This window comes from Stegodyphus dumicola, chromosome X2, assembly GCF_044657685.1.
Source record: "Stegodyphus dumicola isolate Sdum_Otavi_A_Nest chromosome X2, ASM4465768v1".
NCBI lineage: Eukaryota > Metazoa > Arthropoda > Arachnida > Araneae > Eresidae > Stegodyphus > Stegodyphus dumicola.
Window position 1 is genome coordinate 59368784 of NC_140781.1, and position 26508 is coordinate 59395291.

Below are 26508 nucleotides of genomic sequence, written 5' to 3' on the forward strand. Positions count from 1 at the left end.
TTTTTAATTATACATATAAAAATGAGAATACTGTCAATGCTTTACCCTATTTTCCCCACATTATTTTTACAAATATTATATGAATAAAAATTTACTGAAAAAAACTACTGTCATCATGGTACCTTTCATTTGTTACTTTTATAAATATTATGAATTCTAAAATATTATTATACACACATATACAAATTCTAAAAACTCTGGCAGAAAATTATGAATTCAGAATAGCCATTAATTTTTTTCCCCCATTTTAGTTCATTATTTCCTCTTCAAACAAAGAAAAGGAAACATGCCGAAAAAAATTGTTTGTTTTTGTGAAAAAAAAATTTTTTTTTAAACATACTTTTAATGTTATATTCTATTTATTTCAACACGACTTTAATTTTTAAATAATAAATATTTTTCAAAACTGAAAATTTAATCTTGATATTTTACATAACTGTACTGTATAATCATTATTATAACAAACATGATGGCAGACATTTCCCCATAGTTTTTAACATAACTAAGAAATTTATATGATTCCAATAATTTTTAAATGAGAACATTTTTAATATGAATTTTAATGTCTGAAAGGCATTTTAATTTATTAGGCACAGAATGTGCAGATAATTCAGTTATAAAAAAATATGTGCTGAAAAATACATATTAGAACATTTTACTTTGTTTCATGTTTACTAACAAACAAAAATTAAGCCAGTTTATTAACTAACACAATGAAAGGCATTACTAATTATCAAGATCTACAGAATTAATATTATGCTTCCATTATTTGTGAAGGTATAATTTATGTGGAATCGGAGAAAGCAAGTGAAAATTTTATATTTTCAATACTTAATATTCATGCTGTATTCACCAATACAAAATTTTATAAACTGGTTTATTGCAGTTCAGGTTAAGGGGGATGTTTTGACATACTAAGCTCTGATGTCTTTTCCTTTTCTCAAATGCTGAATGAATTATTTTTTTAATTTGCAGATTTATCAGACTCTTTTATTTATTATCTATTGCTCAGTAAATAATAAATATCAGTTATACACACATATATTGAAGTAACAAGGATCTATTTTCAGAACTGAGTAGCAAAATATTAACTGTGAACAAATCTGAATGACAGTAACAGGTTAGCATCTATCTCCTAGATTCCACACTATTAATAACAAAAGATGGCAAATTAAGAACTTAAGGGCCATTTGTTTTGTACATAACATTGCATGTTTCATTTCAAAACATTTATCAATATTTTAATATTTATAATGTTCTTACATGTAATTTTTCTTGAAACAGGCTTACATGAAACAAAAAAAGGGTAGCAAGAAATGGCTTAATATAAAAAGAAAGTCGATATTAATACACAAAAATGTTAAGAAATCTGTTCTAAAAGATACATATACTATAATGCTTTCCACACGTTTGTCACTTGCACAGAATGTAATTTTTATATAGTAGTTATAAAATTCAAATGTTTTCTTTGCTGTTTATAGTATTTTTCGTTAAAATAATTAAACTTCTGTCATTTTTGCATTTAGTCTCAGAAAATTTCCTATAATGTATCTAAATTTATCTCAAATGCATTGTGCTATCCAAGAATAAGATTTTTAAAGAGCAAAATACTTGTTATTTTCCCCTATATCTGCATTTATATTTTTGTTTGAGTTTTTAGAAAACTGTAACTAAGATATGTAAATTAGTTTTCCTTAAAACCTACCTGAAGGTGTTTCTTTTTTGGAAGATAACATTTAATTGATCTGCCATAATGTAGTAAACAATTACAGTAAGAAAACAAAATCAAGTAAGAATAATTGCTTCCCTTTCAATTATAAATAAATTTATTTCTGTATATTGTAGCTTCAGGTTTATCTAAATATAATTTTTCAGATTAAAACTTGAAAATTATGGTAAATATTAAAATTGCTTGAAAATATTTATTTGCATTTTTATCTAAAACATTTAAAATGTTTTCTGCTGTTAACCGTGTAAATTTAAAAAAATAAATAAATAAAAATACTGTAGCCTGCTGAGTAAATGGGACATTACAATTACACCACATCATCAAATCACAGGTTTTGATTTCCAGTTTTGCATCTACTGAAATAATAATAGTCTGTTTCTTTTCATTTATATTGTTTATTTATTAAAGTGACAGAAGTAAATTCTAATACAGTAGGAAAATAATTTTACACGCTGATTTAATTTCTGCTTTCTATTAATTATGGAAGCTTAAATAATGTAGCCTAAAAAGATTTTCTCTTGAGTATTTCACTGTAAATTTAAAGATATTTTTTAAAAGCGTACCATTGACACTATTTGTCATAATCTGCCAGGTCAGGTATCTCATTCCTAATAACAGTATGTATTATAAAAGACTGTAGTATACGATTCTAAAAACTTTTCAGAAATATGTCATTTAAGTGAATATTTCATCATCATCATCTTCATGATAGGGTAAAATCTTACTGCTGAACAAAATATTACTTCTGCAGGAAAGAGTCATTTTACTGATTTACATGTGTCAAACTTAGCATGATAACAGCTCTTGAGCTATAACTATCATGTCATGCTCTTTAGAAAATACACTTGTAGCCATTAATTTCCTATGTAAAAAAAAATAGGTGGCAATAGAAAGAATTGTAAAACTTCAGTTATCGGAGAGGACACGATATAAATGAGACTGCCTTAATATAGTTTCAGAAGGTATCATGATTTAAAACTTTGAGAAAAATAATGAAACTGGATTTTCATATACTGAAGATGAAATGCTGCTGTATATTTAAGAACTCTATTAAAATTCTGATAAATGTAAATCCCATCAAAAAAGATATTATAATGGAATTAGAATGATTCTTATGTATTCTAAATATGTTTAGCATGCTCAAAGTGCTATTTATTTCTTAAAATATTCTGCATGGTTACATTTTACAAGAGAAAAAATAAAATTGTTTAAAAAGTAGCTAAAAGCCGTTATTTATTTTTCTTAAATTAATTAGAAAATAATAAGCTGTTTTTCAAATACTTGTCAGTTTCAAGAATGCAGTAAACTAGGTATATACTCAATTCTGGTAATTTAAGTAAATACTTTCCTACAGTAAATATGAAATTTCTTATCTTAAGTGTTAATCATTTAAAATTTTTTCTTAGAGAATGAAAAGAAGAATGTTTGGACTATATTATAAAATATTGCCATAATGGCTTGTTGGATATATTACAAGGTAATTTTCTTTCTCATATAACTTATATTGTTTAATTATACATATAGCTTATTTCTCATACAGCTTAATTAACCTTTACATCCTGTTTCTGGTATATCTTCATATTTTTAAAATACAGGGTGGTTATAATTAAAGTTACCCTATTCAGACCTATGTACAGCCTGCTCTGTTAGATTTATTTCATTGAAATGATATATATAACATCTACTATATATAATGTATATACATACCATGAAGAAAAGAAATCTACAATAAAAGTGAACAGTTCAAATATGGAGCAATATATGGTGTTTTTGATGCAGTATAGAACAGATTTTATGCAAATCTGGAACATTTTAAAAAGCCAGTAGTCAATGCCATAAACACATTCTTCACCATGCTTTAGAGCAGAAAGATTGAGCTTCACTGATCAAGTTGTTTTATCACAACGGCAGTAATGTTACAACTGCTCTGCGAGAATATTGACTCTTGAAAGGCTTACAAAAAGGGCATATGTCAAGGCACGGTTTGAAAAACAGGATTGCTAAATTTGAAGAGATGGGAGTTGTATGTGCTGCGAGGAAGAGGATGGAAACAGATTTCGAATGAAATTATGAAAGAAGTCACTCTTGACGCAGTTGAAATAGCTTCCAGTTCACAGTATTCTCCAACAAGTGCTCAAGTGGGGTCACATGATTTGTCTCTGCCTTGGTCAATAGTATGAAAGGTTCTACAATCCATTTTAAAGTAGTAGCCATTCAAGATAAAGTTCTACAAGAGCTACCTCTTGCAAACTCAAATACATAGATTTTGCTAGCCTTCTTTTAGCCAGAATAGCCATTGACAATGCATGCTCTTGGAACACTTTGTAGTTAGACAAGTCACATTTTACTCTAGACAGAGCCGTTAATACATACTTAAAACTGCTGCATATAAGGTACAGCAAGTTCTAATGCTGCACATAAATGGTCTCTACATCCTGATTATATTACTGTACGGTGTAATTTTACTGGCAAATTCATTCTTGATTCCTTTTTCTTTGAGGAGGCCACTCCTCAAGGCCCTCAAAGGTATTCCAGCATGAGTGCCCATTACTGCAAGCTTCTTCAGCAGTAAGTCATTCTACCTTAACAGACTGAGAATGTTTAATGACTGCCATCTTCATATAAGATGGTGCACTACCTCACATTGCCGGACTAGTGAAGGCACTTCTGCATGCCCACTTTGGACCTGACCAGTAATTTCAAGAAATTTTCAGACTACCTGTGGCATCGTTCTCTGGACAATCCTTGTGACATCATGTATAGGGATTACTGAAAGATCGTGTCATGGAGGAAACATTCAGACTATGCCTGAATTGAAAACAAGCATAACGTGTCATGTTGCTGCATCTAGAAACCCTTCGTGCTAGTGTTGAACAGGCTGTAACACATTTTGAATGTTTTATTGAAGGAAATGGAATGTACATTAAACAAATGCTATGATTAAATAAAGTTCTGTGTTTCCAATTTGTGTTTTTTCTCTTCATGCACCCCATTCTCACCTGGTGGTCAAAATTTAAACTACTTATCTTTTATTGTTTTTCCCTCCTGCACTCCATATAATGTATATACCAAGTTTCAATGAAATAAGTCTACCAGAATGGGTTCTATGTAGACCTAAATAGGGCAACTTTAATTATAACCTCCTCCCCACATTAAATTTGATAAAAATTTTGAAAGAATTCCTTTAATGAATCTAAAATAAGGCAGAAACGGTACTTTCCTTCTATATGCTAAAATATTTTTTAAATTCAGTTTTGTATGTTATTTATTTATTATCAGTATTGAAAACTTATTTATTTAAAGTTATAGAAGTGTAATATTTATACTTGCATGTAAAAATTACCAAATTCTTATATTCTGTTTTAAACTGAAAATCGTATTTGCATCCAAATGGCTAAAGCTGCCCAAAACTGGTATTTTAACAAATTTGAATCTTCATAAATAGGCCAGTTGAATGAAGTTTTCTCAATTTTTGTTATATGTAATGCAAATATGATTTTCTTTTAAAATGTCCTTCATAAAACTATCCTTCCTTTGGTAGACTCTTTACATACTTTAACTAAATCAATCTGCCAAGTAGGATCTAATTCAATTTAAAATGTTACGCTAAAATTTGGTAACTGTTATTAGCTATTAAAAGATATATTTTTTAGAATACAATTATTTTACATACCTCTAAGCAAATGTATACATTACCAGTTATGGAGTATTATATGTTTGTGTATCTAACTCATAAGTTTGAGGGAGATATTTTAGAAAATTTATTAATGATGCTAGAAGAAAATTTTCAGTAACTACTACATCAGACAGTCAGTATATATTTTAAATTGGCTTCTTAAAATAGCAGCATAAACTTGCAAAGGATATGAATTGATACGGTATTATTATTGCACTATATATTAATATTACATGGGAATTTTTTCATTTATTTAATAAGGAAAATAATTATTCTAGCCGCAATTATTTAACCTAATTCTGATTGCATTCGTATACTGCTCACGCTGTATATAAATGTAGACATCTTAAAATATTTTACATTACAAATTGAGCTGCTGTCATCTTAATTCAAGATTTGTAGTCTGATTCTGAAAAAAATTTACTCACATTAACTTTGTATTAGTTTTTAATTTATGAAATATTTAAAATAATCATATATGTAAATAATGTTTTAATGGAGAAAACTACCTACATAAATCTTTAAAAAAAATGTATAGCACTTATATATAAGTAAGTGGAGGATAACAATAACCATAAAACATCACCAATGTAGTAATTTAAATTATTTTTAATTTCTACTTTTAGTCAAAGAACCTGAAAGTTTTACACATAGTATACTGAATAGTATACTGAAACATCAATTTATGTGTGTTAACTGTAGACTAGACAGTGCATTCTTATAAATCTTACAAGTTAAATTTTTAAGCAAATCTTTCTTGAATTCTGACAGATAATAAGTGTAAATATAAATATTATAATTTTACACTAACACTCTTTAGAAAATAGTACTGAAAGTTAATGTATGAATTTTCCCTTTAAGTGAATTTAACTTGAAAGTTTAAAATTGAATGATTATTTCTATGCTTTTGAACTGCAGCATTTTTACACATCCTCAGATTTTCACTAAAATCTTTATCTCTAAATTATTTTAGTAATGGAAGATGTTGCATTCTTTTTGCCTACGTCATCCTAGATTTTTTTCAAAATAAAATGTACCATGTTACTAATTTATATACCTTACCTGGCAGTTAATTACATAAGTTTTCACTATGATGTCTCCAAAACTCAAGCATGACATAAATGATCTTTATATTTAGACAGAACTTTAAACCATATTATATACATCTGCAAGGCACTCTGAATTTTGTTCTAATGCATTATAGGACAACTTTGCAACTGTAAAAAGCTTTTTTTAACTCTGCATTCGCAAAAACATATGTTGAAAAACAAATATTTTCTGCACATAAATCTGATAGGTTATATAGAATTTCATATGAACCAAATGCTGTTTTGTAAAATTATAATGATGCTAAGAAAAATACAAGTATTTTGTCTTTGGATCAATTTATGTGAATAATGATGATGTTTAGTTACATTTGTATAATTAGCTGCTATTTACTTTCCTTATAGCTCTAATAAGCTTCTCGAATTACTTTCAAAGAATGGGTTTTTCACATTTCTAACTTCGTGCTATTTGCTTAAAAAAAAGTTATAATAATAAAAAATAAATAATAATGAATCCTCTTAATAAAATATAAATTTAGATGTTGCACAATTCAACATATTTATGATTTTTTGTCAGCTGCCTTTTCAGTAGTGATTTATAAATGGGTATTATTATGTACGGCATCCATAAAAATTTTTATGCTGCCTTTATTTTTCTCATCCACTGGAAGACATACTTTTAGCTACAGATAGGTTTCAAATTATGTAAATATTCACGTTATAACATTTCTAAATTTAAAAGATTAACTTTGCATTGCACAGTTGATACAATTCTATTTAATAAATTCTAGAAATACTCATTCTAGAAAATAAAATATAGATATTTGACAAAGGTAAGCAGCAACTGCACTAGAAGCTGTCGATAACTGTATAAATTCATAATTCCCGGTCTGTTCTACCACAACTAAGGGTCGCAGAGCCACTTAAGATTGTCCCCTCAAAGCCTAATACTGTCACCACAAGCTTGCATATGACCTGCTGTATGGGGGTGGGAGCAACTGTTTCAGTATGTCAGGTGACACACCCTGACATGACTATCAACGTGATGAATGAGAAATCACGATTCATCCAACCTGGCAACTGTCGGTACTCTTCTGTTATCAGGGCCGAATTCAGAAATGTATGTATGTATTACATGTGAGTATATATGTATGTGTGTGTGTGTATGCACACATACATATGTAAGTACCTACATGCGAGCATACATGAACACATCCATCCATCCATACATACATACGTACATTTCTGAATCTGGTCCTGATAACAGAAGAGTAAGCAACTGTCTTCCACTTGCCCATGTTCAGTCTCAAGTGGGCTGTCGGTTGAGCCACTGTCTGGTGCCAATTTTGCTTTACCAAGCGGGACAGTCTCCAGTGTCCTTTTTCTCTGATGTATGGATGTCCAACATTTTGGTGTCTATTGTTGGCTTCACTGTCATTTATCCACTTTGCATAAGCACTAACTGCAGATCGTGAATAACCTACAAGTCGTGCAGTTTTGGAGATACCCATTGAGTCTTTGAGCCAATATAATCTGCCCTTTATTAAATTTGCTTAAATCAGCAACCTTCCCTATAACAAAAATAAGTGCAAGAATTATTCCTTACTTTCTGCAAAAGTAGTTAAATACCACTCCCACTTAATCATGTGCTCTCCACATCATCCAGAGTTAAATGAAAAATGTGGGAATGATCATAATGTTTTGGCTCATTAGTATAATTTACTAGTACCTAAATATGTCATCAAAACTAAGTAAAAAAAAATCTTTACTTAAATATCTCTATTTTACAAATTAAACTTCATGTAACATATCTTTTTGTATAATAGAAGGAACTTTTTTAGTAAAAATACAACAGATTAAGTGTAATTTCACTAATATAAAAAGAAACATATCTCAGAGATTGATTATAACAAGAATTTTAAGATTTAATATCTGATGTTGCAGTTAAGCAAGAATAGCAAATGGTATCATTTCTAAACCATTTTGCTTATTCTTAGAGAAATGACTTCATTATCATGTCATCACTTTTAAGAGTCGGCCATTGTTCTAAAAGACAAATGTTAACAATCGTGCCCAGCCATGAAAGTTTCACATCCTTATGCAAATCAATTTCTAGCATGGAATAGAAAGGAATCTTCATGAGTGGATATTTTTATGTCAGGTGCTGTTATGTAAGTAAATTTTTCATTTGTGTTGCTAATAGTAAAGCAAATGAATTCAAAAGTTTTCTGCGTGTAATCAAGATAGGAAACTTATTTACCCATTCGCGACGGGCACCTCTGTTACCGAAGCGTTCTCTTGGGAAGCCGCGTTAACCGGATGTCTCGTCCTGTGGGGACAGGTAATTTAGGCTGCTAAGCCTAACTTTGGAAAAAAATTCATATAATTAAATTTGTCATCCAATTCTTCCAATTTTGGGTACATTATGAGAACATTCAGGTAGTCCTCAGAATTAATTTTAAGCCTTTATTACTATATTTTCCTTAAAAATTTTATAAAATACTCATTCTAGAATAATATAATTTTCCCCTTATTTCTCAAATAAATATATATGGAAAAATATCCAAACAATCGCAGATTTTATTGACACAACACACAATTAAAATTTTAAAAATATTAAAACTGTCTTTCATAAAAATTAAATGAGCAAACAATGAAAAGTAAGCAATGTTTCAAAATGAGACAGTGTATGATATTCTTTGAAACATCGGTGTACGCAAAGTCCAACATTGCATTAGTCACAGGATATTAGGAGATAGTATTTTATACTTATTTATTTCTTAACATAAACATAAAATATAGAACAAGCAAAAACATTTATGAATACAGAAACATAAGTGTTGCCATTCACAAAAGGGTAATGTTATTTTTAATAGTTCGCTGGCTTTGCCGCAACATCCTCCCCACCCTGGTCAACCTCCAGGGGGATGACCAGCTGCATAGGTCGGGTAATGGTATGTCCATTGGTGCACAGAACACAAGTACGGACTTTCTGGTCGTGGCCAAGGATTAGCTCCTCAACACGGGCCTTTTTCCAGGTGTAGCGAGATCTAACATCTTCTTGTAGTAGGACAATGTCCCCTTTCCGTATTTTATTTGTTTCACATGGATTCCGCACTTGATGAAATGTACGCAAGTCTATCAAATATTCCTTTTGCCATCTTTTCCAAAAGGAGTCCATCAAATGTTGATGATTCTTCCACATACGATTTAAATTTGTTTCAGGATTTGTGAGGCTGGAAGGAATAGTAGTTAATTTCTTTTCTATGAGGAAGTGCGAGGGTGTTAAAGCTTCGTCATAGTCATCTTTTATTCCGTATTCATGGACAATCGGTCTACTGTTAAGAGCAGCTTCAATATCACATAATACAGTGATCAAACCAGCGTCATCCAAAAGAGCCTTACCTAATGTTTTCCGAAGGCATCGCTTAATTGAGCCTATCATTCTTTCCCACCATCCTCCCCACCAAGTCACTCGTGGGGCGATGAATTTCCATTTGATATTGTGGTGGGCATAAAACTGTTGTGCCTTGGCAGAGGATATAGTATCCCACAATAATTTCAGCTCTTTGTCCGCAGTGCAGAAAGTTGTGGCATTATCAGTGTACACTGTAAAAGGGAATGAACGTCTAGAGACAAAACGTTGTAATGCAAGTAGGAAGACGTCAGTACGCAGATTGGAAACTAATCCTAAGTGGATAGCTCGAGTTGTAGCACATGTAAAGATGGCAATGTAAGCTTTTGTAATGGACTGATTATATTTACGTAGAATGGTCCAGCAAAATCAATTCCAGTTTCGAAAAGAGATGACTTTTGAATTCGCTCAGCTGGTAACGGAGCTTCGGATATTTGTACACTTCTCTTTTGTTTCAGTACTTTACATGGAAGGCAAGACTTTATCACCTTTTTAATGGCTTGTCTTGCTCTTAATATCCAATATTCTGAACGAAGCTGAGAAAGTACAATCTGAACACCAAGATGATGCATTCGTAAATGTGTTTGGCGTATCAGTAGGCTTGTAAAATGATGAGAACCTTCCAATAATATGGGACGTTTTTCAGCATGAGATAAATCAGAAAATTGTAGTCAACCACCAAGAAGTATAACATTGTTCTTCAAGAATGGGTTAAATTTTTTTTATCCTTGATTTCCTAGGGAGTGATTTTCCTGTCAACAGAGCTTCATATTTTGAAGGAAAGGATTCTTTCTGAACAGTCTGTATCCAATAAATACGAGCTTGATTCAGTTCTGCAGCATGTAACTCACCCACTAACTTTTCTTGTTTCCTACAGTTGTGAATAAAGCAAAGAATCCAAGATGTTACACGTAACAATCGAAAGTAAGAACCCTAGTTTCCAGCCTGTGTGATCGGTTGAGTAGATATGATGTGAAGGGTCTGAACTTTTTATTTCTTTGCTTCTAAGTTATGACTGTAACCTTTAGAAATAACATCAGAATGAGGCCAATATTCTAGAGATTTGACTAACCATAACTGGTACCCTTACGAAGCTGTTCCTTCTTGGATATTAAGGAGGTTTGCTGTCTTAATATTACATAATCTTTAAATGAGCAACTAAAATGTGCTCAGATTATAAAAGAATAGATGAATGATAGACAGAAGAACAGATGTTATCAATTATAATATAGCTGATAATATTAAATAGAAGTACATGTTTTCTAAATAAAACAAGTTGTATGTTTTATCACATTACTTGATTTGACAGTGGGGAAAAAAAACTTTTTGTAGCTAAATAATTGTTTACATGGTTATGAGTGAAAAATAGTGCATCACAATATTATTTATTGGCACATGTAGCAAAGGGATAAAAAGGTTAAATTCACTTGCTATGCAAGTTACTGCTCATATAGAACTTGATAATGTTAACCTTGTTTTAAAGATATGGATTTAATTTTCAATATTTAATCTAATATTAAACTAAAGCTGATATTTTATAAAAATTTAATAGTATTTATGAAATCATGACTATTTTGAAATAATTCATGCTGTCTCTCTTCCTACCTTTATTTTTTTTTATTTATTATTTTTTTTTTTCTTTTCAGGTGTTGCTGTTTAGCAGAAGTAAACAATTCACCTTACTAACATTAATATATATTAGATGACTTAAAGATGTGTAAAATTTTGAAATTTAATGTGAAACTAGATATCTAAAATAAATATATTATCATGGTTTCATCATTTTTGAAATATTTACTTATTTTCTGATGTCAGTAAAGAAAAATGAGGTGTGAAACTATTTTCCATGAAACAATGCATCATTAAATATAAATCGAAATATTCTTAGTCTGAACATTAAACCAGTGAAATCATATAGATCATTTATATTAAACATTATTCTGAATCATCAAAAATCATTAAATGAAATGCCAATTTGCAATGCATTAAGAATATAAAAGCATTGCTCTTCAGTTGTCTTTTTCAAGTTTTCCCTTTTATTTTATTTATTTATTTAAGATTTCAAAATCTAACCAAATCATACGTTAGAAATTACAATATCTATTTATAATAATACTGCTTACACTTAATTACCTAAATAAAATTTAATGGAACAGAATATAAAGAAACAGTAAATTTTAGGAATAGGGGATTTTGATTGATATAAATTTTTAATAATCAGCTGAAAAAAGAATTTTTGTGTATTGCTTTTTATAATCAAGAATGATAAAGTATCATGCCCAAGGTGTATTTTAATTTCTGTTGAATAACATCTAATATACATAGGCTCTTCTCTGAATAATAAAATCGAGTGTTTTTTAAGCAGTTCCCTTCAGTTATAATTTATTTCATCTTTTATTACCATTATTGATTCAAATTTTATCTTCAGTTACATAAGACATATTGAACCAGTATATTAAAGCTTACAATTATATTAAATATTTACACATATTTTTTACCTGGTCAAAATATATATATATACAATGCTCGACATTGAAAATGCAACACCAAGAAGGAGTGGTCAGCAAGTGATGAAATTTGGAAAAAAGAGACAGCAAGCAGCAATAAGTGATCTTTATTTCAAAAGGATAGTCAGAATACAGAGCAAGAATGGCGTCGGCTCATTAGGATGTAGGACCACCGCGATGCATGAAGAAACACGTCTAGGCATAGAGTCAATAACAGTGTGGATGGTGTCCTGAGGGATGGCTCTTCATTCCCTTTCAACAATTTGCCACAGTTCATCTTCTGAATGAGGCAGGGGCAGAGTCTGCAAACGCCATCCAATCACACCCCACACATGTTCGATTGGTCAGGAGAGTATGGTAGCCAGGGAAGCATCTGTATACCTTGCAGAGCATGTTGGCAGATGCGAGCACTGTGTGGTCGGGTGTTATCCTGCTGAAAAATCGCATTAGGCAGCCCCTGAAGGTAGGAGAGTGCCACCGGCCACAGTATCATTGGGCCATCATAGTGCCCTGAATACGAACTAGAGGTGACCTAGAATCGTAGGCAATAGCGCCCAAACCATTATGCCACATTGTCGTGCTGTGGGACGTTCCACAGTTAATGCCGGATTAGGTCTGTCTTCATGTCGACGCCACACACGTATGCAGCAACCGTCACTGGATAAACAGAATAGTGACTCATCTTTAGAACACGACGTTTCGCCATTCTGTTATCCCCATCGCTCCAGTCCGGCACCATTCTAAATGTTGGCGTCTATGCTGTGGGGTCAATGGAAGTCTTCTTAACGGACGTCGTGAGTGCAGACCACGTTCAACCAATCGACGGGAAATGGTTCTGGTCGACACGGGAACATCCATGGTATCTTGCACATGCTGCAGAATTGCAGTACAAGTGACTTGCAGGACTGCCACAGCTTGTCAGCAGATGCGTCGATCCATGTGTGCTGACGTCACTCTGGCTGCACCTGCATCCCTCATTCTTCCCACATTTCCTTGTTCCAATCATGTTTGCCATAGCCGATGCACCGTGCTCGCATCCATATGGGTATCAGCTGCGATTTGACGAAGGACCAACCCGCCCTTCTCAGTCCGATCACCATACCTTTCGTAAAATTGTCTATCTGCTGGAAGCGCCTTTGTTGACGATGGCCTGGCATTTTCTGCTGTTACACATATCCTCCGGGACAAAAACCAACTTTCTTCAATAATTCGTCTGCGACACGAATATTGCCCATTCTGCATGTTCCTTCTTTTATATCTTACATCACGTGCGTCGGAGAGCTGTGAATTTCACATCACTTGCATAACTCAGTGACGTGGGTCTACACTAAAATTTGCATAAATTTCTGATTACTCCTTCTTAGTGTTGCATTTTCAATGTCGAGCAGTGTGTGTGTATATATATATATATAGCAATAAATCATTAACTGAACAAATGCACTTCAAAAATGTAGTATAAAATGTGAACCATTAAATTAACAATAAATTTATATAACTAAAATAAATTTTAATCACCAGAAAAATTTTATATGAGATACAGTCAGAGGTACAGAACCAAGAAAAAAAAAATTATAGTAGTATTTTCATGAAAGCACAATAAAGAGAAGTCATATTTTGAAAAAAGATAAGTGCTCCTTTTGTTTTTCCTGAAGGTAAACAATGCATTTATAGCTGAAATTTGCTAACAATTATTTAATCATTCAGTTCATAGATTAAATTTTTAAATTTATTTTAAGCAAGAATTTTTAAAGCAAGAATTTATATGATTTCAGAATTTTCCAATTAACTTCAAATTATTAGCTCATTTTTATCACAGTAATTACTTTAACATAAAATACTAGAACATTAAATTCGTATATTTAAGAAAACTAAATATGTTCTTGTCTCAGAGGATGCACATAACACCCAGGCTGTTGTCAACGAAGGCAGTTGCAGCAGACAAGTGATTTTACAAGAGGCATGAAGATTGGACTGAGAAGGGCAGGTTTGTCCATACAGCAAATCTCAGCTGACACACACTGGTCATGTCCACAGTGCACTGGCTGTGGCAACGATGGTTGGAACAAGGAAATGCGGCAAGTTCAAGGGAAGCTGGTGTAGCCGGAGTGACATCAGCGCGCATAGATCAAAGCATTTGCCGACAAGCTGTGAAACACTTGCAAGCCACATCTACTTCCATTCTGCAGCATGTTAAAGATACCCTGGATGTTCCCATATCAACCAGAAGCATTCTACTGTCAATTCATGGCTAGTGCACTGCACTTGTGGCATCTGTTAAGAAGACTGTCATTGACCCATCATCAATGCCAACATCTGCAATGGTGCCGAGCTCGAGCAATTTGGATGACGGAATGACTCAGGATCGTGTTCTCAGATGAGTCGTAGTTATGTTTTTCCAATGACAGTCACCACGCACAAGTGTGGTGTCGATGTGGAGACACGTCCAATCTGGCAGCAATTGTGGAATGCCCCACCATGCAACAATATGGTATCATGGTTTGGGGTGGAATTGCATATGATTCCAGGTCACCTCTAGTTTATATTCAGGGCACTATGACGGCCCAACGATACATGGATGATGTGCTGCAACCAGTGACACTCCCCTACCTTCAAGGGAGTGCCCAGTGTCCTTTATCAGCAGGATAATGGCTGATCACACACTGTTCGCATCAGCCAATGTGCTTTGCAAGGTGTACAGGTGCATCCCTGGCCACCATTCTCTCCTGATCTCTCACCAATCAAACACATTTGGGATGTGATTGAAAGACGATGAACTGTGCAAATGATAGGGAATGGAGAGCCATTCCTCAGAACACCATCTATTCTCTCATCAACTCTGTACCTAGACGTGTTGCTTTGTGTATTGCCATCCAAGGTGGTCCTACAACCTACCGAGTTGACACTATTCTCAGTCAGTATTATGCATATCATTTTGAAATAAAGATCATGTTTATTGTTCGTTGCTGTCTGCTTTCCGAGTTTCATCAATTTCTGGCCACTCCTTCTTGGTGTTGCATTTGTAATGTCAGGCAGTGTAAATACAACTAAATTGTAAGTTTTGTTTGATATTAAAACAGGCTGACCACATATAACATTTCAAGCAAAACTACCTTTTTTTAACATTACCTGGCTGTCCCATCATTTTCATAAAAATTACAGCCTTATCCCATTTTGTACACAGTGCATATACATGGTGAAATGTTCCCATAATTTCATAACTAGAAATCTGTTCTTGCCCAGAGTTAATAAAAGCTATACACATGCTTTCACTAATTGCAATTGGATATAAATATTATGCATGCCAGGATAACTATGGAGTTAGACTGCTCAATTAGTATCAGCATCTCCAATGTTCACAGAATTATAAAAATTCCAAAGCAAATAGAATGCCTTTGGAATAGTCTTATAACTCATAGAAAAGTACAAAGTTTTTATGAAATTAGCTAAAGACACCTAGATTTTCAAGACTTCTGCAACACTGCAGAGATTATTCTTTACATTAACCTAGGAAATAACAACCATCAAAAGAATATTTTCTGTGGCAAACAGAATTTTTCTGAAATGAGTTAAAGAAGCCAAAGTGACCAAAGGAGAAATGTGGGTTAAACATTGAGAGAGTGAAATCTATGCTAAATTTTGATATAAAATCATGATCTGGAGCGTGAGAAGTTTATGAATGACTGTAAAAAGAATAAAATGATATGTGGGATAACTTCGGCAGAGAAACCGGTTCTTATCTGTTAATAGGGTGAGATAACTTCAGAGAAACTGGTTCTTTTGAGTCAATGGGGCATCACTTAGTACCAAATATTAATATTGGAATGATTGATAATAACTAGATGGTGGACACTCTAACGATACCTACAGCTCCATAAAAGGAATAATTATTCTGGTACTTATGCGTTATCCCCTTGATCATGAACTTATCACCAAGCAGCACAGCACCAGTTGTAGAAAAGCATGAAGTAACAACACAACGTCTGCGCTTTTTTTATGTAACACAACTGATTCTCAAGAAGCCACTTTTAGTTCTTATGAACATGAATATAAAATAAATATTATAGCTGTATTGTGTCTTGCATTCTGAAAAAAAATTATTATAATTTAGGATATACCTGCTACAGAACAGCAAGCAGCTGATTATTTTCAAAGTTATGGGATCATATCATTAAAAAAAAGTGTGTATTAATGGGCTTGTTACAGTTGGTTGAATATGGCTGGCAAAACATTAACAGACTGAAACAATTACACGACCAAGTTTGAAGTCATAGCAATATAAAAAGAACTTCTGTTAAAAGCAGTGAGATTTACAAAAATAGTAGAACTCGGGAAAGCTTTTTTTACAAAGCATAAATATGAAACAGGTTGAATACTTTGTTCATTAAATAAAGAGATGTTAGTTCCTTCAGAATTCCATACAAATGACTTTGGTGGGATCTCTGCCTAATTTCACAGCCAATGGGGTACTACATAAGTACAGTACAATGTTCGATATCCAGACTCCTCGGGATTCAGCAATTTCGGATTTGGGACTTTTCTGGATATTAGATCAACAGTTTAAATCTAGTAAGATGACATGCAGAAATTATAAATTTAAAAGTACGAAATAGTGGTTTAAGGAAAAAATGAAGCATTTATGACCTTAAGGAATTCAAAATTACAAAAAAGCTCAATATTTATTGATTTGCTTTATTAAACATTTCTCTCAATGCAAGTTCTTTAATTTGCTTCACTTTATGTGCTACTTCTTGCCCTTTGATTCTACAGACACAATTACTTATTGCTTATTAAGTTACTATTGCTTCACTTTTTGTGCTCCTTCCCTTCGATTCTACAGAGAGACACAATTTCTTGTTCAGTTACTGTTCCAGTATTCAAACCTTGTAATTGCTCTCAAAAATTCCTGTTAAATTGTCAATTAAAATTTTTTTATTTTCAACAACCAATTGTTCAATTTTTATAATACATGAGAAAATGGTGAAAACATAGCTTGTTCAGTATCTAGAAATTAAATCCATAATGAACCTATTTGCATTAAATATTTCTTAACCCTTTCCAGACAGGCATCCCATTTGTAGGGTATGCATATTCCCTACGAATGTCTCCCACAGCCAGGTGTCCAACACATGCAATACTGGAGAATGAATTCAGGGGATGCGTGATACATATAATGCATTTTAAGCTGGATTTTTTTTTAAAGACCACTAGATGGCACCCTATGTCCATTACTTTTGAACTGAACATAGTTTTAGGATCCTGACCTTCACTCTGTATACTTTTATGCCTAACTTAGGTATTTTACTCATCAGCTGTTATGGGGAAGGCAGGAAAGCACAATGTAAACACAGCTTGGCTCTTGAACTCCCTGCACGATACTATAAACATTCACGTTTCTGATATATCTCTGAATCCTTTTTATTCTTATTTTTCACTACTATATAGGGTCTTTCAGAAATACTACGTGGGGTTCTGTTACACATTGTGTAGCTTTCAGATATATTTTGAATACTTCCATTTTTATTTTGGAACGCCTTGACTCCAGTTTATTATGGCGAAAAGGCATTACTTATCAGAGAAGAAATATACTTGCATGGTAAATAAGCCAATTAGTGACACAAATGCCACCCAGACAGTATAGTGGTTAGGGAAGTTTACTGTGGTACTGAAGAGACCAGGTTTGAATCCCGGAGAAGCCATGGATCTTTGTAAATTCATAGTGTTTTTGCAGCATGGGGGAACTCTAAATGCATGGTGAATTGAAGGTCCTCTCATGTGGTTTGGTGATAAGGCAAAGATGAGAGAACCTCAGGCCCCCCCCAGGGTTCTCTCCCTCAAAACTGGGGTGAAAGTAGAAGGTTAAACCTCCTTGATGCTCTTGCAACCATTCTTCCATAAAATACATTGACAAGACACAACAACAACAGTGATGCAGATGAGATTGATGATTCGTATTCTAAAGAATTAGATAGTGATGTTTCTAGTGATTCTGATAGGGACATTTTGTCAGAGGCAGAGCTCACCGAGTGCTTATTTTATGAAATAATTTTTGGAAGAGCAATTCAAATTATTTTGAAGTTTTTATTGAAAAAATCAATAATAAGCTTTGAAATTAATAAAAAATAATATAAAGTCCATTTGCTGTAAGAAATAACAAAATTTAAAATGAAGCCTGAGTGTGATAAATCTAAGCACGGAGAAACGCTAAAAAGTCCTGCATTGCATGATCCACAAGCATAATATGTCCGTTGCCTTTTTCTTTGTTTTAGCACAATTTGTGAACAAACTGTGCACCGTTTTTGTTCATGTCGAGGATAGGAAAATGCCTCCCAGATAATTGGATAGATGCTGGTACAGATCTGACAGTAAACTGCTTTTCTTCTCAATAATTTTTGTAGTTCTCAAAAATTTGCTCAATAAATTTCATTTTAAATTGGGGAACCAACATTTTAATACTTGCTTTTTTGTCAAAAAGAATGAAATACATTGACAAGACGCAACAACAACAGTGATGCAGATGAGAATGATGATTCATATTCTAAAGAATTCGATAGTGATGTTTCTAGTGATTCTGATAGGGACATTTTTGTCAGAGGCAGAGCTCACCGAGTTCCTGCCTTCAACTTTCCCTGAAAGTTTGACTCAAGATACTTAATCTTGGACTCCAGAGCTTGAGGAATTGTATTCCCATACATTTATTGAAACACCGGGAGCAAATTATACAATAAATGCTGAAAAAGATATCGATTTTTTTAATATTTCCTACGATGATGACCTACTAAATTTGATTGTTGAAGAAGGAAACAGTTTTACTCAAAACATTCAAAGCAGTGCTTCATTAACTTCTAAGTCAGCCAAATTTTTAATTATTAGTACTGAAAATACAATTTTTTTTTTAAATGATAAAAAGTGTTTTTTGCAATGATAATATAATGACATTCTCAAGAAGCCTAATTAAAAATCATATTCACTACAAATGAAATATTCATTACTCCGTTCTTTATTAGAGTTATGCCTAGAGATATGTTTCTTAACATATTTAAATTTATGCATTTAACCTCAGAAAACAGTGTTAAAAAGTTGGGAAAGGTAGAATTAATTACAGAAAATCTAAAAAATAAATCTACCAAAAAAACTACATACTTGAAAATATTTGCATTAACGAATCCTTTTTTGTTTGGAAAGGAAATCTTGGTTTTTGTCAGTATCTTCCATCCAAAAGATCACGTTACGGGACAAAATTTTACATTATGCGAATCAGTTAACAGTTATGTATGGAATTTTTCAAATTTACAGTGGAAATTAATTATTTTACACAGAAATGCTAAGCAGCAGTGCGTCTTACAGAGAAAGAGTAGTGAAAACATTGATGAGCGACTTATGTGAAAAATAGTATAACTTATATTTGGACTACTTCTTCAGTCCTCATCACTTGTGGAGTATTTGCATTCCATAAAAACAAATGTTTGTGGAACGGTATTAAAAAACGAAAAAGAATGCCCAAAGACTTGCCAGAAAAAAAACTAGAAAAGGGTGAATTCGATGCAATGCAGCGAGACAGCATGAACATTATTGCCTTCAAAGACAAAAAAGAAACACTTAGCATACACGGACAAAAATGGTTAAATCTAGCAGAAACGATAGCATTACTGAGGAAGACATTTTAAAAACCTAAATGTATTATAGATTACAAAAAAAGCACGGATGGTGTAGACATAGGAGACATAATTATGAAACACTATTCATGTTTTTGAAAATCAGCGAAATGGTACAAAAAAAAATTTTTTTGGGGGGGGGGGTAGGGGGCTGATAGATATAACAGTACTGAACTCCAACATTCTTTTTGACAAAAAAGCAAGTATTAAAATGTTGGTTCCCCAATTTAAAATAAAATTTATTGAGCAAATTTTTGAGAACTACAAAAATTATTGAGAAGAAAAGCAGTTTACTGTCAGATCTGTACCAGCATCTATTCAATTATCTGGGAGGCATTTTCCTATCCTCAACATGAACAAAAAAGGTGCACAGTTTGTTCACAAATTGTGCTAAAACAAAGAAAAAAGGCAACGGATATATTATGCTTGTGGATCATGCAATGCAGGACTTTGCATTTCTCCGTGCTTAGATTTATCACACTCAGGCTTCATTTTAAATTTTGTTATTTCTTACAGCAACTAGACTTTATATTATTTTTTATTTATTTCAAAGCTTATTAATGATTCTTTCAATAAAAACTTCGAAATAATTTGAATAGTGCTTCCAAAAATTATTTAATAAAATAAGCAAGTTTTTTAAATATATTTTCATAGAAAATCAAGGATAAAAATTAATTAAGTGCTAATTTTAATGTATAGGACAGCTTCAGTGATAATCTAAAATGGCACAAAAAATTACATTAGAGTTAAAATTTTTGGCAGGTTCCCCCCCCCTCTAAAGTTAGGCTTAGTGATGCAAAACCCCAGTCCTGTGCAATGATTCCTTTCGACTCCATCTTAAACAAAGGGAGTAGGGAATGTCTTGAACAAATGTCTGAGGTCTTACACAAAGCACACTGTCTCAAAAGTGTTAATCTGTAGCCACTTAAGACATAGTAGAAAATCTAAGGAACAGTTTTTTACAATTTCTTAAATGAAAGTTTAGTCCAATGTAAACAACATTCTGGATAATTCCTTAAGATTTGAGGCATTTAAAGCAATACTAGCGATTGTGTTTTATAACAGTCAAATATGTAAAAACTTACTGTATCTTTTAGGTCCATCTTCTAAGCAGAATGTCAGTGTTAAAGTAGCATCATCTTCAAAGAACTCGGTTGCAAAAGCATCCCACCAAAGACTATCACTTTCCTAGAAATTGAAATAAAATCATCTAGTACAAATAAAAAGGTTAAAAATTACACATACTTTGATAAATCTTAAGTAGTTTTAACACAATCAGATCTCTGGAATAGTTACTTATCACTGAAGACAACTGAATATGATTTCAGAAATTTATATTAAATAAAATCACTTAATAAATTTTCCTTACTTTACAATCATTAATATTATGATGAAGTGTTAGCATAAATTTAGGTATTTTGCATAATGAAACTCGAAAGGCATACGTGCGCCAAGGTATATATCGGCGAGAGAAAGTAAAGTTCGTGACCAATGCAGTATATTTGATTTTTCACCCTAGCTACTTGTACCTGGCCAAAGGTCTAATCCAGTAGTACTTTCTTCTCTTTCAGGTACGATGTCGAAGTATGTTCCTGTTTATTTTTCTTATTGCCTAAAATAGGTAAGCCTGGTGATTTAGGACTGATGATGATTCTCTGTAAGTTATTCTTTTCAATACTTCAGTGTTTTAATGTCCGTGAACATTATTACTTTTGTTATGCTTAAGTTAAGCAAAATTATCCTATTTTATTAAATAAAGATTTCGTAGTTAATCTTTTGACTTATGATTCTTTAATTCTGTGCTTGAGGAAACGTACTCATTACGCCTTCAGTGCTAATGCACAACCAACAAAAGATTATGAGACTGATAAATTGAAATTTTGTAATGTTGTAAGATTCCAGGGGCATAAAGTATTAAAACTCCTTGTTGAAAAAACTAGTTACAAAGTTTATAAGAATAATTGTAACAAATAATAATGTCTATTCTAAAAGAATCAATTTGTATAGAAAAGTTAAAAGATGAAAATTATTCAGTGTGGTAATTTAAAATAGAACAAATTCTAATAAAAGAAGGTTTAGATGATGTTGTATTCGAAGAAAAACCGGAAACTTTTACTGATATTTGGTTAAAGAATGATCGTAAAGCTAAAGCTTTAATATGTCTAAACATTTCGGATTCACAAATTATCCATGTTTTGCATAGTAAATCTGCAAAAGAAGTTTGGCAGAAGTTAAAATGTGTCCATGAACGTGTAAATTTAACAAATAAGTTATTTCTTCTTAGAAAACTATATTCCATTAGATATAATGAAAGTTCTAAAATACAGGAACATATCAAAGGAGTACTAGAATTGGCTGAAAAGCTGTGTAGTATAGGTGAAGAAATTAAAGAAAATAACTTAATAGCAGTATTATTATGTTCTTTACCAAATTCATACAACTCCTTAATAACCGCAGTAGAAAGTAAATCGGAAGCTGAATTGTCGTTAGAATATGTTAAAAATAAACTAATACATGAGTATTGTAGACGTGTGGAAACTAAGAAAGTTCAAAAGTATGATTCAGTTGCTTTAAAAAGTAAAAGCGAAAATAAATCAAAGTATAGTACACAATATTGTAATTATTGTAAGAGAAATAACCATACGATAAATGACTGTTTTCATTTAAAACGTAACGCTAGAACTTCCCCGAAAACAGATGTAAATAATAGTAAAGTAAGAAATTATTCTCAAAATTATAAAAGTAATGCATGCCAAATAGCAAATACACAAAGTGTAGAAAACATAACAAAACTTAAAGAAAATAAGTATCTTAAAAGTATTGAAACTGAAAATTCGCAGATTCAGTTTAATCAAGTTCTAAAAGTTGAAAATAAACATGAAAACACACAAACGCAAGAATGGGTTATCGACTCAGGAGCCTCAACTCATATGACGAGTGATAAAGAATTTTTTCTCTCAGTTAAATGACTCTAATAAACAAATAATAACTGTAGCCAATGGTGTTAAATTAAATTCTTATGGTATTGGTGAAGGCTATTTTAAAGTTCAAAACTTAAAGGGTCAGGTTACACAAATAAAATTAGAAAATGTATTGTATGTACCAGGTTTAGATAGTAATTTACTTTCTGTTCAATCTGTTACAAATAAAGATTGCATTGTTACATTTGATAGTAATAAGTGTTACATAAAGCGTGACAATATACTCGTAGCCGACGGCAAAATGCTCAGCAAGGTTTATATAAATTGACCATAAACTCAATTGACGAGAAAGCATTCTTAGCTAATGATATTTCATGTTCTAATACAAACTGTATACTAAAATGGCATCAAAGATTAGGCCACAGAAATATAGATGCCATAAAAACACTTGAGAAAAATGATTTGGCAAACGGCATTAAACTTGGCAAATGCACTCATAGTGTGGAATGTTCTACTTGTATAAAAGCTAAACTAACTGAAAAACCTTATCTCAAAACTAGTTTTAGATCTAAAAATCCACTGGATTTAGTGCACACAGATGTGTGTGCGCCAATGGAAGTCAACAGCTTAGGAGGGAAAAGATATTTCGTAACTTTCATTGATGACTATTCGCGTTATACTCAAATTTATTTTATTACTTCAAAAGATGAAGTATTCGACAAAATTAAACAGTATGTTGCATCGACAACAAATAAATTTAGAAAGAAAATAAAGGTTCTCAGATCCGACAACAGTACAGAATACTGTAACAAAATTACTGAAAATCATTTAAAGAAACTTGGTATTTTCCATGAAACTTTAGTTCCTTATTGTCCGGCACAGAATGCGTCGCAGAAAGGAAAAATCGCTCTTTAATAGAAATGACAAAAGCTATGCTAATAAACTCTAAATTACCGAAAGGATTCTGGGCTGAAGCAGCTGCTACTGCCGCATATCTTCAAAATAGGTTACCAACTAAAGCCACAGATAGAACACCATATGAATTGTGGAATGGTAGAAAACCAAACTTAAGTCACTTACGAGTATTTGGCTGTAAAGCATTTTATTACGTGAACAAACAAAAATGGCGTAAATTCGACAACAGAGCTGAAGACGGAATATTCGTAGGATACGATTTACGAAGTAAGGGATACAGGATTTATGTAGGTAGAAGGAAAATAATAGTAAGTAGAACTGTTAAATTTTCAGAAAACACGTCTTTATCTGACAAACATGCAGAAAATAATGCTGAAGATTTAGAATTAATTCACTTCAATAACTCGCAAGAAGATGAAGAAAATAATGAAGAAACATCTCTTGGCGATGATTTTACAGAAAATTCAAAAAGTTCTGAAGAGTTAATTAAATGTGAAGAAAATCTAAAAAGAAGGGTTTCTAGCAGATCAACCAAAGGGGTCCCACCAGAAAGATTCTTTTATAAAGCAGAAGACGAAGAATCAATCTTACCTAAAAATAAAGATTCAGAAAGCTTTGAAGAAATTCTAAACTTACCAAAACGTGAACAAGAAGCTTGGATCAAGGCTATGCAAGAAGAAATACATTCTCTAAAAGAAAATGAAACCTATACACTTACAGAATTACCACCAGGAAAACATGCAGTAGGCAGCAAATGGGTGTTTAAGACAAAATATGATGAAACTGGTAAAAATATAAAATACAAAGCATGCTTAGTAGCCAAAGGATTTACTCAAAAATACGGCAGTGATTATGATGAAACTTTTTCACTAGTAGTGAAACACACAACGATAAGAGTTTTCTTAGCATGGGCAGCGAATAATAATGCCAAGGTACATCAACTAGATGTTAAAACAGCCTTTTTATACGGCAACTTAAATGAAGAAATATATATGGAATAACCAGAAGGATTCACGGTTCCGGAAGAAAAACATAAAGTTTGTAAATTACAGAAGTCGATTTATGGTCTCAAACAAGCAGCTAGGTGCTGGAACGCAGAAATTGAAAATACATTGAAGAATCTTGGATTCAGTCAAAGTAAAGCAGATCCGTGTCTTTTCACAAAAGTGGTTCGTGATAAAAGAATTAATTTAATAGTGTATGTTGACGATATCCTAATAAGTTCTACAGAAGAAGGACTAATTCTTCAAACAATTAACGATTTAAAGAAACGTTACCAAATAACGCATCTTGGTGAAGCTAAATATTTCTTAGGCATGGAAATAAATCGCAAGGAAGATGGAAGTTATCTCTTATCACAGAAAAATAAAATAAATCAACTTGTCAAGCAATTTCAACTTGAAGAAGCGAAACCCACTAGCACACCAATGGAAACGAACCATTATAACCTAAACAAGGAAGAAAATCTCCTAACTTCAAATGATAAATCTCGCCAAGCTATTGGAAGTCTCTTGTATATATCGTCTATCACAAGACCAGATATCACAGCTTCAACTCACATACTCAGCAGAAGGTGTAATAATCCACGTCAAAAAGACTGGAATGCTGTTAAAAGAATCATTAGATACTTAAATACTACAAAGAATCTATTCTTACAAATTTCGTCGAGTGAAGAACCTAATATTACAGTTTATTCAGATGCTGATTGGGGATAAGATATTGAAGATAGAAAATCTACATCAGAAAGTGTTATTTTATTAGGAAGAAACTGTATTTTGTGGTTTTCAAGAAAACAAACTTGTGTTTCGTTATCCTCAGCAGAAGCTGAATATGTTGCACTGTCGCAAGCTACGCAAGAACTATTATGGCTATTAAAATTAACAGAAGATTTCAATCTACCCCAAACTCTACCGATAAAGGTATTTGAAGATAATCAGTCTATTATAAGACTAGTAGAATCTGAAAAATTCAGTTCGTGCACAAAACATATTGATACAAAACTTTCTTATCTTTCAACAGAGCAAATGGTTGCTGATATTATGACTAAACCAACTCCTAAAGCTACATTTCAGTTTTGCAGAAATGAATTGCAATTGGTATGAGTTTCATTAGCAAAACAGGGGCAATGTTAGCATAAATTTAGGTATTTTGCATAATAAAACTCGAAAGGCATACGAAACGAACGTGCGCCAAGGTATATATTGGCGAGAGAAAGTAAAGTTCGTGACCAATGCAGTATATTTGATTTTTCACCCTAGCTACTTGTACCTGGCCAAAGGTCTAATCCAGTAGTACTTTCTTCTCTTTCAGGTACGATGTCGAAGTATGTTCCTGTTTATTTTTCTTATTGCCTAAAATAGGTAAGCCTGGTGATTTAGGACTGATGATGATTCTCTGTAAGTTATTCTTTTCAATACTTCAGTGTTTTAATGTCCGTGAACATTATTACTTTTGTTATGCTTAAGTTAAGCAAAATTATCCTATTTTATTAAATAAAGATTTCGTAGTTAATCTTTTGACTTATGATTCTTTAATTCTGTGCTTGAGGAAACGTACTCATCACGCCTTCAGTGCTAATGCACAACTAACATGAAGATGTAAATAAACAGCACAAACAAATGGCTGATTGCCTTAAGTTTATTGCATA

General features: G+C 32.4%; 1 protein-coding gene across 2 annotated transcripts in view; it reads right to left on the reverse strand.

Moving 5' to 3' along the window:
• LOC118185708 (LIM domain-binding protein 2-like) overlaps positions 1–26508 on the reverse strand; it is a 358772-nt gene that overhangs the window by 39229 nt on the left and 293035 nt on the right. For both annotated transcript variants that reach the window (XM_085809198.1, XM_085809197.1), the window contains exon 5: positions 21111–21213. In XM_085809198.1, coding sequence (XP_085665324.1) covers positions 21111–21213 — 103 coding nt within the window. The remainder of the gene's footprint in view (positions 1–21110; positions 21214–26508) is intronic.